This window comes from Salmo salar, chromosome ssa02 (assembly GCF_905237065.1).
Source record: "Salmo salar chromosome ssa02, Ssal_v3.1, whole genome shotgun sequence".
Lineage (NCBI taxonomy): Eukaryota > Metazoa > Chordata > Actinopteri > Salmoniformes > Salmonidae > Salmo > Salmo salar.
In genome coordinates, this window is record NC_059443.1 from 43,703,006 (window position 1) to 43,720,066 (window position 17,061).

Here is a 17,061-nt window from a genome sequence, read left to right on the forward strand (position 1 = left end):
AATAAAGTGTGTTGATTCATTTCAAGTCACGAACCTTGTGTTTGGCCAGCTCTATCTCGCATGCCTGCAGGTCGATGCTGATTGGCCGACTGCACTGGAGGAGGTCGGCTGTGTGGGAGAGCCAGGTGTGCAGCTCATCCAGAGTGTTCTGGAACTGACCCAGACCCAGCAGGGCACACTCCAACTGATGCTGCAACCACAAGTAGTGAAAACACATTAACACATTGTCCGACCTCTTCAATAACATAACCCTAGCCATTAAAAAAAATACTGAACAGGCGTCGGTTTCCTGAACACAGGCTAAGCCTTATCCTAGACTAAAAAAACATCCTCAATGGAATTTCTCCATGGAAAGTGCTTCTTAATCCAGGACTCGGGTTAATCTGTGTCTGGGAAACCAGTCCCAGCCAATTGAATTCCACATATTGATGAGTGATTGAGTGTAGTCTGACCTGTCTGCTGACGGTCTCTGCCTCCAGGCTGTCCCAGCGCTGTCTGAAGTCACACAGGGGAGAGACAGATCCGGGACGCTCAGAGCCTGGAGACAGCCTGCACACGAAGCGGTGGTTCAGGCTCTCCATCTCGATCTTCTTCTGGTATAGCTCCCGTTTAAACTCCTGAGGAGAAAGGGGCACAGGTTTCATATACTTTACAGACCTGGCAACGTAGAAAGAACTGTCAGACTCAGCAAAATACTCAAAGGCTTCGTGACAATTACGGAATGTCTTGCTTCTTGCTCCCATGATAAACGATTGGTTTGAGTTTAGAAAAGAGTGGGAGCTCTTCAGTATGTTCTGTCTGTGTAGAGTAGACTCACCTTGAGATCACACAGCTGCTCTTTGACTGACTCCAGGTCAGTTCCTACCAAGAACTCCTCTGTGGATCTCAGCTCTGCTGACTTGAGCCACTCGAAAAGCCCCTGTGGAAAAACAAGAAACGGATTGTTTTTATATGATTAAAAACATAATTCATTCATATACGCACAAGTTTGTGTCACAAGAGACTATGAATAGTTGCTATGTATTTTGAAGTGGTGAAATAACTTCCATATTGAACAATGAAACATGCGATCCTGCTGACTTGTACAAGTGGCGACACTGAGGCTGGCTTCCCAGACCTCGGGCATAGACTTTGTCTCTCACAGTTAACACCATCAACACCATTTGTTTCCCACTGGCAGGGAAGTGCACAGTCTGTCAGTCACTCATCACCAACATTACAGGAAGCTAGAGTCTGGTTTCTGCCATTGCAATTGACATAAAAGACTAGTGGAGGTCTTTGTTGGTTGATTACCACTGCACTGGGGAAGTAAAGAGGAGAAGCAGCAGCCAAGCAAAGCTATGTGACAATACGGATATGTTAGTGACCAGCTCCCACACACAGACACGCACAAACGCATTCACGAACGCACGCACGCACTACACATGCATGCACGCACACGCACACATACTGTACACACGCACCTGTATGGTGTCCTGGTAATGTAGAGCCATCTGTAAAGATTCCTCCAGCTTCTTGTGACACTCACTCCAGAGTTTACTCAGGTTGTTCCATGTGCAGTAGAGCTATGGAGTCAGTGACGAAGTTGCTTAGAAACACATTGGAAAATGATTGTCTTACAGAAAATGAATATTAAAATGAATGTTACCTCCTCTCACTCCTCACCTCATCTAGGCTCTTGGTGACATCGGGTTTGTCTGTATCCCCACATGCTGACATCAGGTCCATTCCCAGAATGCCAAGCGTGTCCAGCTCCCCCTGTAGACTGTCAATGTCCTTCCTGAGTGTCTGTAAGGTGATATAGCCAGGGGTGAGAGACCCCACAATGGAATCGGTAAGAAGGGAGTTAAATAGAAGCAGGCATCATAAAGTACATTAGTTGAAATAGATCGTCTTGGATCGTCTTAGTACCTGACAGAGGACGAAACAAACACCTGACAGAAGATGAAAAAAACACATTCACTGGAAATCTTAAGCAGCTAAGATCAAACCAACAGCTCCACCGGCCACAGTTACCTGCATGGTCTCCAGGCTCTGACGGATGGTCTCTGAGTCTGTCCTACTGGCGTTCAGGTCCAGGACAGCCTGTTGGGCATCGTTCAGGCCAGCCGTCACGTCACTAACATCGTTCCAGAACTTGAGGGCCAGGTCCAGCAGGTTGAGCAGCCAGCCATCTCTCTCCTGAGCCTGCTTCTGAGCCTCCTCCCACAGCTGGGTCAGGCTGGAGACCTGCTCCTGGATCGCTAGGGAGAACACGGAACACAATCAATATAATACATTGCGTTTTAGTCGTTTAGCAGACACTCATACACATGTCAACCACATATCACAAACATTGCAAGTCACAGTGACATCTCTGTGTTTTCTCTCGAATTACGTTCTCTACACACTCCAAAAAATGGTAACCCATTGTAGGTAACCTAGGCAGCATCTCTGTCAAAGGTGTTTCATGATAAATTCATGACACACAGGCAAGCAAGCAAAGCACCTGCTATGTATTCTCCCTCTCCAGATGTCGGCTGCTAAACAGAAAAGCTCCATATTGATTGAAACAACTCACATAAAAGAAAGTTACACACCCTTTATACTCCCAACCGTTTAACGCAAAGAACCAACATTTCGGCACTTTGTGACGAGTGTACCTGTACCGATGGAGGCGTCCCCAGCTGCCAGCGTGTTGGCCAGGAGCTCGTCAGCCTGGGTCCGGACACTCCCCAGCCCCAGCTCCAGCTTGGAGAGCTCAGCCAGGGTGTGCTTGTTGTCCTGTAGCTGCTCCTGGATGCGTGGAGTATGGCCCTGCAGAGAGACTGGAGACTGCATGTGGCCAAGCAGACGATCCAGACTCTCTCTAATCAGCGTCATCCTCTCATTCAGCTACAGAGACAAGACAACATTGTGTTACTGTGTGTATGTGATGGCCAAACGTTTACATGTGTATAGTCTATTCTCACAGTATGCAGTGTCTGGCGAGACTGCTATGTGTTCTGTATGTAAGTATACATGTACCATGTGTGTGTCTTTACGCATGTGTGTGTGTGGGGGGGGTGTGTGCGCTTCGGGGGGGTGTGTGTGTGTGTTTGTGTTGCACGTGTCTTTTTTTTATTATAAAAAAAAATTCAAACGTTAACCCTTATTTTACCAGGTAAGTTGACTGAGAACACATTCTCATTTACAGCAACGACCTGGGGAATAGTTACAGGGGAGAGGAAGGGGGATGAATGAGCCAATTGCAGGCTGGGGATGATTAGGTGGCCATGATGGTATGAGGGCCAGATTGGGAATTTAGCCAGGACACCGAGGTTAACATCCCTACTCTTAAAATAAGTGCCATGGGATCTTTAGTGACCACAGAGAGTCCAAAAGACAGTCTTCATGCAGGCTTGCGTGCGCGTGTGTTCATGCAGCAGTGTGTGTATAACTGTCACCTGTGTGTATCTTGGCAGGGACTCTTCCAACAGATTGGCAGCCTCTCTGACCCTGTCCCTGATGGCCCTGTGCTGCTCCTCAGCCTCTGTGGCGCTATGACAGAACTCCTCACCCTGGGCGGGGCTAAGCTCTGACAGACGCTTCCCCAGCGAGCACAGCCGTGCTATCAGAGGTCTATGCTCTGCTATGGACTCCCTTAGGCCCTAGGTGAGAAACGGTTAGGGGTCATAGAAATAGATCCCTAGACACATAGATATGGGTTGTATTCATTAGGGCACACAGTAGTAAAACGTTTTTGAAAACTAAAAGGACAGTTTCTTATTGAACAAATTCAGGTAATTCCTCCACGTTTTCTTCCGTTTGGTACCTAATGAATATGACCCAGATAACTTTTTGGGCTTGGTAAAGGCATTGTAGAGTGCACTTAAATGGCTATGTTTGAAAAACGAGGAGTCTCAATTCTATCTCTGAGAACTGTTGAAGAGGAAAGGTAAAACGTGTCACCTTGCCTCACTTTCCATTAACTACCTAGGAGAATAGAGATGTCTTTATGTACCTGTGGGAATGTTCAATGTTATCCTTTCAGGAAGTAGATTAAAGTACACTAATGAACGGAGCCAAAAAATCTACAAGGGAAGAACAGTAGAACAGCACATTTGAGCAGAAAACGGAGGGGGAGCTCTGAAGTCTAAAAGGGCATCATTGTTGAACGGGGAGAAGAAAAAAACGACAAAAAAAGAATTGTCACTCAAAGGCAGGTCTCTGCTAACAGTACCTGTAAGAGGTCCTGTTGTTCTCGGAATGCCTTGTAGCTAATGGTACTCAGGGAGAGCTGGCCAATGAGCGCTTGGGTTTCCTGTAGCCATGGTGACACCTCAGCAAAGCCCTCAGTGAACTGGACCAAGAGGGACTGGGCATGCTCCAGCTGCAGGACCACATGGGAGTTGGTGGCTGACGTGGTGTTGCATTGTTCCTGTAAGGCATCCAACGGGGTCTGGGGAGAAAGGGTGACAACAGCTTTAACGTGACCTGTATGCTAGTAGCTTGTCTCATTTGTTTGAATGTTTTATATTCAGATGACATCATGGGTAAGATGGTACAGTATGTACCTGCAGATCCCTTATTTCCCCTTCATCACCGTATGTCTGCAAGATTTCAGCGATCTTCACCATCTTCTCAATGTTGAACTTGTGTTGCAGAATCTCCACTGCAAGGATCTTCATGTACACAACACACAAAAGCATGGCATATTTTACAATCTAAAATGAAGGTCATGTAAAATACTGTTCAAACACACAAGCCTTTGCAAACCAATAAATATTTTCAAACTTCACACATCACCAGACCTCTATACAAATCTACATAGCTGGTTGTAGAACAAAACATGACATGTGTAGAGGTGGATGAACGGGCTTGTATAGGGTGGCCCTAAGGGACAAAGTAGCTTTTAAAATGTAGTTCCAATGGGTCTCTTCACCTTCTGTTCATAGAGTTGGGCAGAGATAAGCTCAGGCTCCAGAGTAAAGGCTTTAAGTTGCTCCAGGCCCAGGGCAGTGTCTCTGAACCAGGCCATCTCCTTCACCACAGCCTGCTCCAACTGACAAAAAATAACACACATATACAGACAGGTTAACAAAAGGTTAACAAAAGTACACATTGCTGTCTCGTTGAAGTGTGTGCAGAGTTCCTACTACTTCATCCTTATCAGAAGACTATCAAAATTGACTAAATGCGCAGGACCCAATGAGTAGTCGTGACTGGTGGGTAAGCAATCCATCAACCTCATATCAATTATGTACACAGGCGATATTGCTAAGCCCCGCTTCTTACCCTCTGTCTCTCTGCAGCACAGAGCACCGTGTCTCCCCCCCCAGTCTGACCCCCAGCAGGTCCCAGCAGGTCCCTCTCGATGCGGCCCAGCCACAGGTGGAGGTCTTCCTGGCTGGAGGTGCAGCGGCTGGATGCCTCCAGGGCCTGCTCCAGTCTCTGCAGCACGTCACCACTGGTCAGGCTCAACACCGAGCAACGTATCCTCAGGCTGTCCACACGCTCCTGCACCTGCTGGGCTTCCTCTTCTGTGGGGACCACACCAACAGAAAGACGTGTAGGATTAGCATGTTGCTACACTTAGCATGTGGATCATCTTAGCATTTTGGTGCTCTTAGCATGTTGGTACTCTTAGCATGTTGGTACTCTTAGCATGTTGGTACTCTTAGCATGTTGGTACTCTTAGCATGTTGGTACTCTTAGCATGTTAGTACTCTTAGCATGTTAGTACTCTTAGCATGTTATTACTATTAGTATGTTGGTACTCTTAGCATGTTGGTACTCTTAGCATGTTGGTACTCTTAGCATGTTAGTACTCTTAGCATGTTAGTACTCTTAGCATGTTATTACTATTCATATGTAACACAGGAGGTTGGTGGCACCTTCATTGGGGAGAACGGGCTCGTGGTAATGACTGGAGTGGAATAAGTGGAATGGTATCAAATACATCAACCACATGGTTTCCATGTGTTTGATGCCATTCCATTTGCTCCGTTCCGGACATTATTACGAGCCGTTCTTCCCTCAGCAGCCTCCTGTGGCATGTCGCTTCTCATGTTGTTTCTCTATGTAAGTCATCTGTTGATGGATTTTGTGTATTGGTAAGGGTAAACATTTACAAACGCATTGATTTTGCAACATTCATTTATGTACCTGAAATCTTCTCCTTGAGGTCATGACCGCTCTGTTGAATTTTCACCAAGTCAGCGTTTTTCCCCTTGATCTCTTCCACCACAGCCTGAGGGGTATTCCAAAAATATGTCAGCCATTTTGTGTCAGACGATTTCTCCGCCCACCAGCCTCCACTGGTATATAAACATGCAGTATATGGCACAGGGTATAGGCCTGCATGCAGAAGAAACGTATACCTTGGCTTCCTCCGTACCCTCGGGGAGGTGTAGCATTTCCCTCTCAAAATTGCGTAGCTTGGCCAGGTCCTGCTCCACAGAGATGAGCCATTGCTGCAGGCTGTCCACCCTCTCCTGGAAGAGCTTGGCCCTGGGCAGGATGAGCTCCAGATTGCCCCGCCTGTCAACACCAATACACAACACCCATTACATTACAGCTCAGCCCACGCTGCCAACAGCATGATAGCATAGCATAGCATAGCATAGCATAGCAAAGCAAAGCAAAATAAAACATAACATAGCTGACCTGTTCACTGCATCTACCAGTAAGGTCTCCCATTTGTGTCTGAGCGTGGAGAGCTGGACCCTGGCCTGCTCCCCCTCCTCCCCTGGGAAGGCCTCTGCCATATGAGGGCCCTCCAGCATCATGGTCTCCATACTATGCCTCCGGTCCTCCAGGAGACGCTGCAGGAGCTGTGAGATGATTATGGATACTCAGCCATTGCCTTATTGTTGTTATGACCAGGAGTTTTACCTGACCACAGTACCTGACCAGGGAAAACGCCAAGTCTTACTCATTGTCTTTCTGATGGTGAGACTCATGGATATTTTCTCAGTGATAAAAAGTCAAAACCTGTGATAAGTCGGGGATGGGCTACTTTGGAACAGCCAGTGTAATCTTACAAATTCTTGAAAATAGGCTACAACTATTGAGAAGTGAAGTGTAAAGCCAGAGAATATCTCAAATAGATGTATTAGGAGTTAGGACAACCCCAGCTCAGACGACTCAGGTCTTAGCTGGGGAGAGTCATTGCTACTTGCTAGCCCTGAGAATGTACATTTGGGTATACAGTATGTGCCTTTTCTTGTCTCTCCTGCCTTTGTGTGAGTGCAGTGAAAGCCCCATCTCAAGTGTCAGGCCTGCATTGTGAGGAGCCAGGCAGGTTTCACCTCACCCGCTGTACTCACAATGGGCGCTGGTTCACACTGAAAGGTGAATGGCTTTAAAAATATATAATAATCCTAGGAATTGTAAGAGTGAACCTTCCCTATTCAGTCCTGAATACAAGGGATTTCATATAATAAAGGGAGCATTTTACTATTTCCATGATCTCAGTGCCATTTTCCATAGATAAAGTATCCTCATGCGATTGATCAAACATTATAGTTACTTAGCCATGGGTGCTGTGTGTAAGTTTATATATTTTGTGCACCATGTTGTAAATTACAGTACCAGTCAAATGTTTGGACCCACCTACTCATTCAAGGGTTTTTCTTAATTTTTACTATTTTCTACATCGTAGAATAAAAACGATGAAATAACACATATGGGATCATGTAGTAGGCAAAAAAGTGTTAAACAAATCAAAATATATTTTAGATTCTTCAAAGTAGCCACCCTTTGCCTTGATGACAGCTTTGCACACTCTTGGCATTCTCTCAACCTGCTTCATGAGGAAGGCTTTTCCAACAGTCTTGAAGGAGTTCCCACATATGCTGAGCACTTGTTGGCTGCTTTTCCTTCACTCTGCGGTCCAACTCATCCCAAACCATCTCAATTGGGTCAGGTGATTGTGGAGGCCAGGTTATCTGATGCAGCACTCCATCACTCTACTTATTGGTCAAATAGCCCTTACACAGCCTGGAGGTGTGTTGGGTCATTGTCCTGTTGAAAAACAAATGATAGTCCCACTAAGCGCAAACCAGATGGGATGGCGTATCGCTGCAGAATGCTGTGTTAGCCATGCTGGTTAAGTGTGCCTTAAATTCTAAATAAATCACTGACAGTGTCACCAGCAATGCACCCCCACACCATCACACCTCCTCCTCCATGCTTCACGGTGGGAACCACACATGCGGAGATCATCCGTTCCCCTACTCTGTGTCTCACAAAGACACAGCGGTTGGAACAGAAAATATCAAATTTGGACTCACCAGACCAAAGGACAGATTTCCACCGATCTAATGTCCATTGCTCATGTTTCTTGGCCCAAGAAAGTCTCTTCTTCTTATTGATGTCCTTTAGTAGTGGTTTCTTTGCAGCAATTTGACCATGGAGGCCTGATTCACGCTGTCTCCTCTGAACAGTTGATGTTGAGATGTGTCTGTTACTTGAACTCTGTGAAGTATTAATTTGGGCTGCAATCTGAGGTGCAGTTAACTCTAATGAACTTATCCTCTGCAGCAGAGGTAACTCTGAGTGTTCCTTTCCTGTGGTGGTCCTCATGAGAGCCAATTTCATCATAGCGCTTTATGGTTTTTGCGACTGCACTTGAAGAAACTTTCAAAGTTCTTGACATTTTCCGGATTGACGGACCTTCATGTCTTAAAGTAAGGATGGACTGTCATTTTTCTTTGCTTATTTGAGCTGCTCTTGCCATAATATGGACTTGATCTTTTAGCAAATAGGGCTATCTTCTGTATATCACCCCTACCTAGTCACAATACAACTGATTGGCTCAAACGCATTAAGAAGGAAAGAAATTCCAGAAATGAACTTTTAACAAGGCATACGTGTTAATTGAAATGCATTCCAGGTGACTACCTCATGAAGCTGGTTGAGAGAATGCCAAGAGTGTGCAAAGCTGTCATCAAGGCAAAGGGTGGCTACTTTGAAGAATCTCAAATACAAAATATGTTTTCATTAGTTTAACACTTTTTTGATTACTACATGATTCCATATGTGTTATTTCATAGTTTTGATGTCTTCACTATTATTCTACAATGTAGAAAATATGAAAAATCAAGAAAAGCCCTTGAATGAGTAGGTGTGTCCAAACTTTTGACTGGTACTGTACCTTCTGCTCTTGCAGCTGTGCTTTCACCACTTTGACCTCTGAAGATGGAGGCTTCTGATTGGCTGTCAGCTCCTCTATCTCACAGACCCAGGTCAACAGTGCTTCCAGGGATTGATGGAATGTTTCAGAATCTGCAAAATCATCTCTCAGAGTCAAGGCAGATCTTGTTCCCTGGGGAGAAAGAGAGCATGACACAGCATTAACACTGTTTATAGTAACTCAACCATATGAAACCATGGGCACCATGGAACCATTCTGTAATATCAGTGTTACCTTCATACTGTGCAGAGGCGATTGAGATAATGCTAAAATAAGTAAATCACATTTAAAAAAAACAGAGCAATGCACTGGATATCTTACCCTCCAACGGTCCAAGCTGGAATCTTGGTCTGAACTAGAATGTCCATCGCTTTGCAGCTGGGATAGAAATATAAAAGTCAACACAACAGCCGACTTCATTGCACAATCTACTTTTCTGAAAAAGAGCACCATCCCGACAAAAATATAACACATTCTGTAGCACATGCTGCTGAAGAGATGTTAAGGAAATTGCAGAGCGGTAAAGATGATAGGCTGAAGTTCAGACGTTCAATGAAAGAATGGAATGGAAAGGGGGGAAAAAAGGAAAGTCAAATCCTAGTCTACTGTACTGAATAATAATAGACACTTTAGAGAGGCTGTTTGCTGTTGAAGTTATATTGACCTCAGCGAGTTCCTCAGCTGCTCCAGTCAGAACCCTAACAGTCCTGGTGACTATGGGGTCTCCGCCCTTCTCTCCAGACGGGTACTCCGTCACCTCCACAATCTCTGTCACAACTGTCTCTGTCACTTCTGTCACCTCCGTGACCTCGCGGGAGGCCAAGGTCTTCCAGGACCAGGGGCTGCCCTCTCTAGAGTCTCTCCTTTGGAGGCTTCCTTCTCTGGAGTCTTTCCTCTGGAGGCTGGCCCTCCTCTCCGCTGAGCCTGGGACTGAGCCAGGCAGGGCTAGAGGGGATCTCCCATAGGGGATCTCTTGGACCACAGCCTTCCTAGTCAGGGTGCTGTTCCTGGAAGTCTTGATGGGGGAGGGGGTGCCGTGCCAGGCATTGTCCAGAGTACTGGTGGTGGTGACTGTGGGGGCGGGGGATGTGTTGGTCCTTAGGGGTTTGTCCGAGGGAGGGGTGTTGCTGTGAGACACCTCATCCTCTACCTCATCCTCCTTCGTCCTGTCTGTCACCCTCTCCTCCTCCTCCTCCCTCTCTCTGACCACTTCCTCCCGCCTGGCCTCCCCGTGGTGCGTCAGGGGCGGAGCTTGCCATTCGCGGCGCCGCTGGTAGCACTCCTTCAGGAAGTCCTCGTCGGACCTCACCTGCTTGGACTTCTGGCCCAGACAGCTGGGCCGGCTGATCAGATTACCCATAATCCTTCAGCCCAAGGGATAGTGAGGTAATAGGCGAGAGTGGGCCCCTCTGCCATGCATGCAGGAGATCCTTCAGAAGCCTAGAGTGAGACAAGGGGGCTTGGGGTGAGCATCCAGCTTAACTGTAAAATCATTCCTCTTTGACCCCCCAAAACAGTTTGATTTATATTACATGTTTTGTTGATCTCTGATGTTATTGCACCAACTTTGGATAATGGTAGATTTCATATTATTTGCAATGTGCATGACTTATGAAAGCAATCACTAACTAAAATATGGTGAAAACTACTACAACTGCAGAAACATATCCATGAGAGGTTAACTACCTATTCACTCCATCTCTAACCACACCGCAACCACAGCCACAGCCCATTAGTTGAGAGAGACCGAATAGTGCAGTAAAATCAACTGAAGCACAGCAGAGCCAGGGAGACCGGTTTACTGTGCAGACAATCCTGGTTCTTTGTCATCCTTGGACCACATGCACTGATCTGGGCTCTCTTGGTCTTGGATGGCCTGCACCAGGCACCAGCTAAAACATTCTGGCTATTGAAATGTGTGTGACAGGCCTGTCCACTGAAAGCAGAATGTTCAAGGATACCCACTGTTAGGAAACCCACTGTTGAGCTCTGGCAGGCAGGATCAGTTCTCCCCTGCCAGCTCTAGCCCTCTCTCTCTCTCTCTCTCCAGCCCGGCCCTGGGGAAACTATTTAGCCCATAATTAAATATGACAGGCATAAAAACGCCCCCTCATTTTTTGGGTGCTGAGGAGGGGGTGGAGGAAGTAGGTATGGCTGGGGGGGGCAGTGATGCATAGTCGGGGAATCACAGATAAAAGATGTCTATGATGACACAGGACACCGTTCCGCTTTCTGATCTGGTTGTGATGACCTGACATAACTGCAGAGACACTGGGCTCACGAAGCATTGTAAACAGGTTGTACTGTACATAATTGGGAATGGTAATAGCAGCAAGATTTCTGCTGTGACTGATCACTGCGTCCTACCTGACAGGTCGCTCCTACCAGGTGGCGTGGCGAGAATCTGTCTCCGCACCATACGCTCTCACCACTGGTGTCCCCCAGGGCTCTGTTCTAGGCCCTCTCCTATTCTCGCTATACACGAAGTCACTTGGCTCTGTCATATCCTCACATGGTCTCTCCTATCATTGCTATGCAGACGACACACAATTAATCTTCTCCTTTCCCCCTTCTGATAACCAGGCGGCGAATCGCATCTCTGCATGTCTGTCAGACATATCAGTGTGGATGACGGATCACCACCTCAAGCTGAACCTCGGCAAGACGGAGCTGCTCTTCCTCCCGGGGAAGGACTGCCTGTTCCATGATCTCGCCATCACGGTTGACAACTCCCTTGTGTCCTCCTCCCAGAGTGCTAAGAACCTTGGCGTGATCCTGGACAACACCCTGTCGTTCTCCACTAACATCAAGGCGGTGACCCGATCCTGTAGGTTCATGCTCTACAACATTCGCAGAGTACGACCCTGCCTCACACAGGAAGCGGCGCAGGTCCTAATCCAGGCACTTGTCATCTCCCGTCTGGATTACTGCAACTCGCTGTTGGCTGGGCTCCCTGCCTGTGCCATTAAACCCCTACAACTCATCCAGAACGCCGCAGCCCGTCTGGTGTTCAACCTTCCCAAGTTCTCTCACGTCACCCCGCTCCTCCGCTCTCTCCACTGGCTTCCAGTTGAAGCTCGCATCCGCTACAAGACCATGGTGATTGCCTACGGAGCTGTGAAGGGAACGGCACCTCCATACCTTCAGGCTCAGATCAGGCCCTACACCCAAAAAAGGGCACTGCGTTCATCCACCTCTGGCCTGCTGGCCCCCCTACCTCTGAGGAAGCACAGTTCCCGCTCAGCCCAGTCAAAACTGTTCACTGCTCTGGCACCCCAATGGTGGAACAAGCTCCCTCACGACGCCAGGACAGCGGAGTCAATCACCACCTTCCGGAGACACCTGAAACCCCACCTCTTTAAGGAATACCTAGGATAGGATAAAGTAATCCTTCTAACCCCCCCCCTTAAAAGATTTAGATGCACTATTGTAAAGTGGTTGTTCCACTGGATATCATAAGGTGAATGCACCAATTTGTAAGTCGCTCTGGATAAGAGCGTCTGCTAAATGACTTAAATGTAAATGTAAATCACTAACAAATCACATCATCACAACAATTTGGACTGTAAGCCACAGAACAGTCCACTATTTTCAAATATTAAACATCTTTGCATGGCTTACAACGCATCCTTTTCCAAGAGTTCATTGGCTAATTCCAACATAACTGCCATGAGTTTTATCCATGACTAGGGACTGTTTCAGACTGTCTGTTACTTCTCCACAGTATGGTCATTGTTATGACAGACAAAGATGAGTGTAACTATCCTGGCCTATAGGGGCTGAGGTGAGCCCATCAGGGGCTACAAGGGAGGGGCTCTGCTATACTCTGCTGCGACTGCTTCCTCTGAGGTCAGAGTGGATTAGTGCCTGTGGATCGACAACAGGTCATTCCAGGTCACGGCTGGTCGCAACTGGTCTCAGCTGGTCGGGTCAGATAAATTGGGGAAGTTGGCTCCAAAACACCTGCCAAGAGGGTTTTCTGTTTTCTGGCTCGCTGGACCAGAAGACACCAAATTTTACAGTGCTGTCTTTGCTGGCTGTATCAGCTCTTTGTTCTTTGGTTACAATGAATATTCAGTAATCACAGGTTAGGAGCTCGAAACAATTAGCTGCATGACTGGATTCGGCTGTTCTCTTTGCTGGAGATAAAACAGCTTGTTCGGCTTGTAGCAGAACACAACCTCATTGTGCCTCTGTCAGCAATTTCATGTCATACTGTAATTCTATTCTATTCATAATTCTATTCAGTTTATTCTGTTTCGCAGCCATGATCCCCATTATAAACCAGGATGTCTCTGTCTTCTATTATATAATGAGGGTGTAGCTGAAATGAACATTTTGATTAGACCTCTCTATGTGCATTTTAGTAATTACAGTCGTACTATGCACATGTCTGCAACGCAGATGATGTAGGCCATAGCATGGATCCCAGGGGGAATTCTGTGAATACACAGGATCAGAGAGGATAGTGGCTCACAGACAAAGCCCCAGCCCAAGATCAATGATTACCCTGTTAGCCTTAATCACATCCTCGTATTCTCCAGAGGAGAGTATCTGCGGCCAGGCGGCTGTGTCCATGTTCAGTAGGTTAACAAACCAAGGCAAAGGGTGAGGGCGTGCCATGTCTGACTGGCTATTGCACCTGATGTGCTTCCAAGTGGCACAGCGGTCTAAGGCACTGCATCTCAGTGCAAAAGGCATCCCTACAGGCCCTGGTTCGATTCCAGGCTGTATCACTACCGGCCGTGATTGGAAGTCCCATAGGGCGGCACACGTTTGGCCCAGCGTCATCCGGGTTAGGGTTTGGCCGGGGGTAGGCCGTCGTTGTAAATAAGAATTTGTTCTTAACTGACTTGCCTAGTTAAATAAAACGTGTAGCCTGGAATTCAAACTGACACGTTCTGTTTGCCCATTGTTTCACTTCAAAATAGCAGACAATGGAAACAGAGCATATCAGGTTGGATCCCAGGCTACCTGAGTGTGCTATCATAAACTATTTCTATGAGACATACTGTATGTAGCGTGATGATGCTGTGTGTCATCCTACTGACACATTTACTACATTAACAGTGAGATGCCATCTGAAAACAAACACTGAGGATGCTAATTACCGCATCAATCTCATAAAATAATATCGAATTGTATTTGTCACATGCTTAGTAAACAACAGGTGTAGACTAACAGTGAAATGCTTACTTACGGCCCTTCCCAACAATGCAGAGAGAAAAATGTAAAAATAACAACACAAGGAATAAATACACAATGAGTAACGCTAACTTTGCTATATACACGGAGTACTAGTACTGAGTCGATTTGCAGGGGTACGAGGTAATTGAGGTAGACATGTACATATAGGTATGAGTAAAGTGACTAAGCAACAGGATAGATAATAAACAGTAGCAGCAGTGTATGTGAAGTGTCAATACAGATGGTCCGGGTAGCTATTTGGTTAACTATTATAGCGACCAAACTATCAGTTTTGTATTTCAACTCTACTGTATGAGGTAATTGAGTCATTCTAAGAGCCTATCTTCCAGGTCCATCAAAATCTCAAATAATCTGCAAGGCCATACTGCAATTTAACTAAGAATTCAAACAACCCAGGCAATCAGTCCACAACAGGCTAACCAATGGTTAAATTATACTGTTTTGACATATTTTATTAAGGCCATGTTGCTATATGATACGAATGTGCACAGTAGCTTGTTCTGCGCTAAAGCTGAAGCCAGGCAACCATTTCACTGAACCCATATCTCAGATGACCCGGCCCATTCCACCACTTAACCTCTCTAGAATGACCCTTGATTTAGACTGCCCTTTGTGTGCTCTCAAGATCCATCCCTGCAAGACCGTTTCCTGACGAATCAAATTTAGAGTCACAATAAAGGGCTACTCTGCAATATATGGAACATGCAATGAGACCTGAAAGGGCAGTAAAATGTCTGATACTATTATCTCAATCATTACAAATTGAAATCTATGTATCCTATCACGGATGGACACTAGACAGTTTTGAATGTGGCTGAGTTCTTTTTCGGTGAGTGTCTGTGAGAAACACAGTCCCCACCCACACCTACACCAACATGCACTCACACACAAAAGAGAGTCTGGTGTTGTGGCACCATTGTTCCAGCGTGTTTCCAAACCAAAAAAATGCATCCAATGACAGGCAAACCAGACTATTGATTCCATTAACAACAGAATAATAATCATGAATTACAATCTTAGAGCCCCACAAAGACAGGCCAGTCCCGATTCACGGAGGGTCTATGTGGTAATCAAGATAACGGTCTTCTAATTAAAGCTGACGGCTGTGCGTTCACCCGTGAGACTTCTTATCACAGATATGAAAAAAGGTAATCCGTTCATGACTAAAACAGAACAACAAAGCGTGCCACAAACGATTGTATCAAACTGTTTTGTTGATTTAAACACCTCACATTACATCTAGGAAATAATATTAAATATCTAATACATTAAACCCAAGATGCACAATTGGCTATGGTAAGACTATATGTGACGGTTGCATCCAATGGTGAAGTTGTTTGATATTTTGGTGAATTGCATTTAAAACAGCACATGTTGGCTCTAGCACCACAATGCTATTTTTATCATTCTGATCCTGACAAAATGTAGCAACGGTCGATAGAATTTTCCCAATTTCACATATCAAACTCACTACTTTCTTCCTGAATCAAATCTGTAAATTATAATATTCTATCTTGCACGTTATTACTGCACATTACCATTATCATGAAGACATATACTTACAACTGTATGAAACAATCAAAAATACATATTTCCTATGTGTGGAGTAAAAATAAAAACATACTTCTAGCTTCACATTCACTGTTCAGACTCGGAACTGTCCCTTTGGGCCAATGTGGACCAGTGAACCAATGGTCATAGCCACTTTGCATCATCACATGCTCTTCCAAGCTACAATCACAGAAGAGTAAACTCCTACTGAACTTTTCCTACAAGCCAATCCAGGCCTGGTGGCAGTTTTGGCGGTTTGAGATTTAGGTGACGCACACTTACCCTGGAGCAGAGACGAGCACAACGGCTAGAGCAAAGGAATTCAGCTAGTCCTCAGTCACCATTCAAAAAGGAGAGAAAAAAATTCCTGCCTTGTTTGAGCATCCTTTGAATGGCCTCCCTCCCTTCCCAAGAAGTCTCCTCACGCACATACACTCACAACTCACTCAGACATCCTCACATCAAAACACACACTCTAAACAAAAACACACAAGGCCTGATAACCCATGCTTTCCGTTGCCCACAGCCACAGGCAAACAATGTCCTCCTCTCCCCTCTCACAGCACCCCCTCCTCCCTTCCCACCGGCTACGCTCCTCTCCCTCTCTCCTTTGTTGTTGGAGCTCCGATAGAGGAATTCCTTCCTTGTTCACGCCACCAATAGGATGATGGTGCACCCGGATCAAGACAATGTAGTTCCAACGGCTCAACTAGATTCCCTCGGTTCCCAGCCAGAAAATAGTCATTGCATTGTGATCAGACTCTGGTAGCTCCATATGACCGCAGGCCAGTGGCACAATCTACACCGCTTGTGCTCCTATACCAGACAGTTAGACAGCAAAGTGCTTCCCTTACCCCCCGTCCCCCGTCCCCCGTCCCCTCGATAGTCCCTCCCTTAGAAGGTTTTATTTGGGCTCTGAAACTCCATGCTGCTTGTGGTGAAAAAAGAGAGAGTGAGAAAAAAAGCTTTCTAAAGAGCTCCGGGTCACCCTCCTGGAAACATTCACATGCCTCCAGCTGCCTCCAGCCCCTTCTCTCTGCCTCTAGCTCACACAGCACCGGCAGGGGCAATCAGCGCAATGCCACAAAAGGAGGGACCTTCACCCACCCTCACCCATTCCCCCATCTCCATTCAGTCAGTGCAGC

General features: G+C 46.2%; 1 protein-coding gene across 4 annotated transcripts in view; it reads right to left on the bottom strand.

The window, feature by feature from the left end:
* macf1b (microtubule actin crosslinking factor 1b) overlaps positions 1-16,790 on the bottom strand; it is a 34,999-nt gene extending 18,209 nt beyond the window's left edge. For 2 of the 4 annotated variants that reach the window (XM_014168275.2, XM_014168270.2), the window contains exons 1-19: positions 16,199-16,790; positions 9,822-10,597; positions 9,479-9,535; positions 9,119-9,289; positions 6,628-6,794; positions 6,342-6,501; positions 6,127-6,211; positions 5,257-5,501; positions 4,904-5,023; positions 4,536-4,643; positions 4,202-4,420; positions 3,426-3,629; positions 2,643-2,874; positions 2,017-2,243; positions 1,666-1,788; positions 1,464-1,565; positions 818-919; positions 453-617; positions 35-190 (exon numbers count right to left, since the gene is read on the bottom strand). In XM_014168275.2, the coding sequence (XP_014023750.1) occupies positions 35-190; positions 453-617; positions 818-919; positions 1,464-1,565; positions 1,666-1,788; positions 2,017-2,243; positions 2,643-2,874; positions 3,426-3,629; positions 4,202-4,420; positions 4,536-4,643; positions 4,904-5,023; positions 5,257-5,501; positions 6,127-6,211; positions 6,342-6,501; positions 6,628-6,794; positions 9,119-9,289; positions 9,479-9,535; positions 9,822-10,517 (3,339 nt within the window). In that variant the 5' untranslated portion in view covers positions 10,518-10,597; positions 16,199-16,790. Of the gene's footprint in view, positions 1-34; positions 191-452; positions 618-817; positions 920-1,463; positions 1,566-1,665; positions 1,789-2,016; positions 2,244-2,642; positions 2,875-3,425; positions 3,630-4,201; positions 4,421-4,535; positions 4,644-4,903; positions 5,024-5,256; positions 5,502-6,126; positions 6,212-6,341; positions 6,502-6,627; positions 6,795-9,118; positions 9,290-9,478; positions 9,536-9,821; positions 10,598-15,928; positions 16,117-16,198 lie in introns of those variants that run through there. The other 2 variants (XM_014168276.2, XM_014168271.2) reach the window with 2 other exon arrangements.
* Between the last annotated feature and the right edge of the window lie 271 nt (positions 16,791-17,061).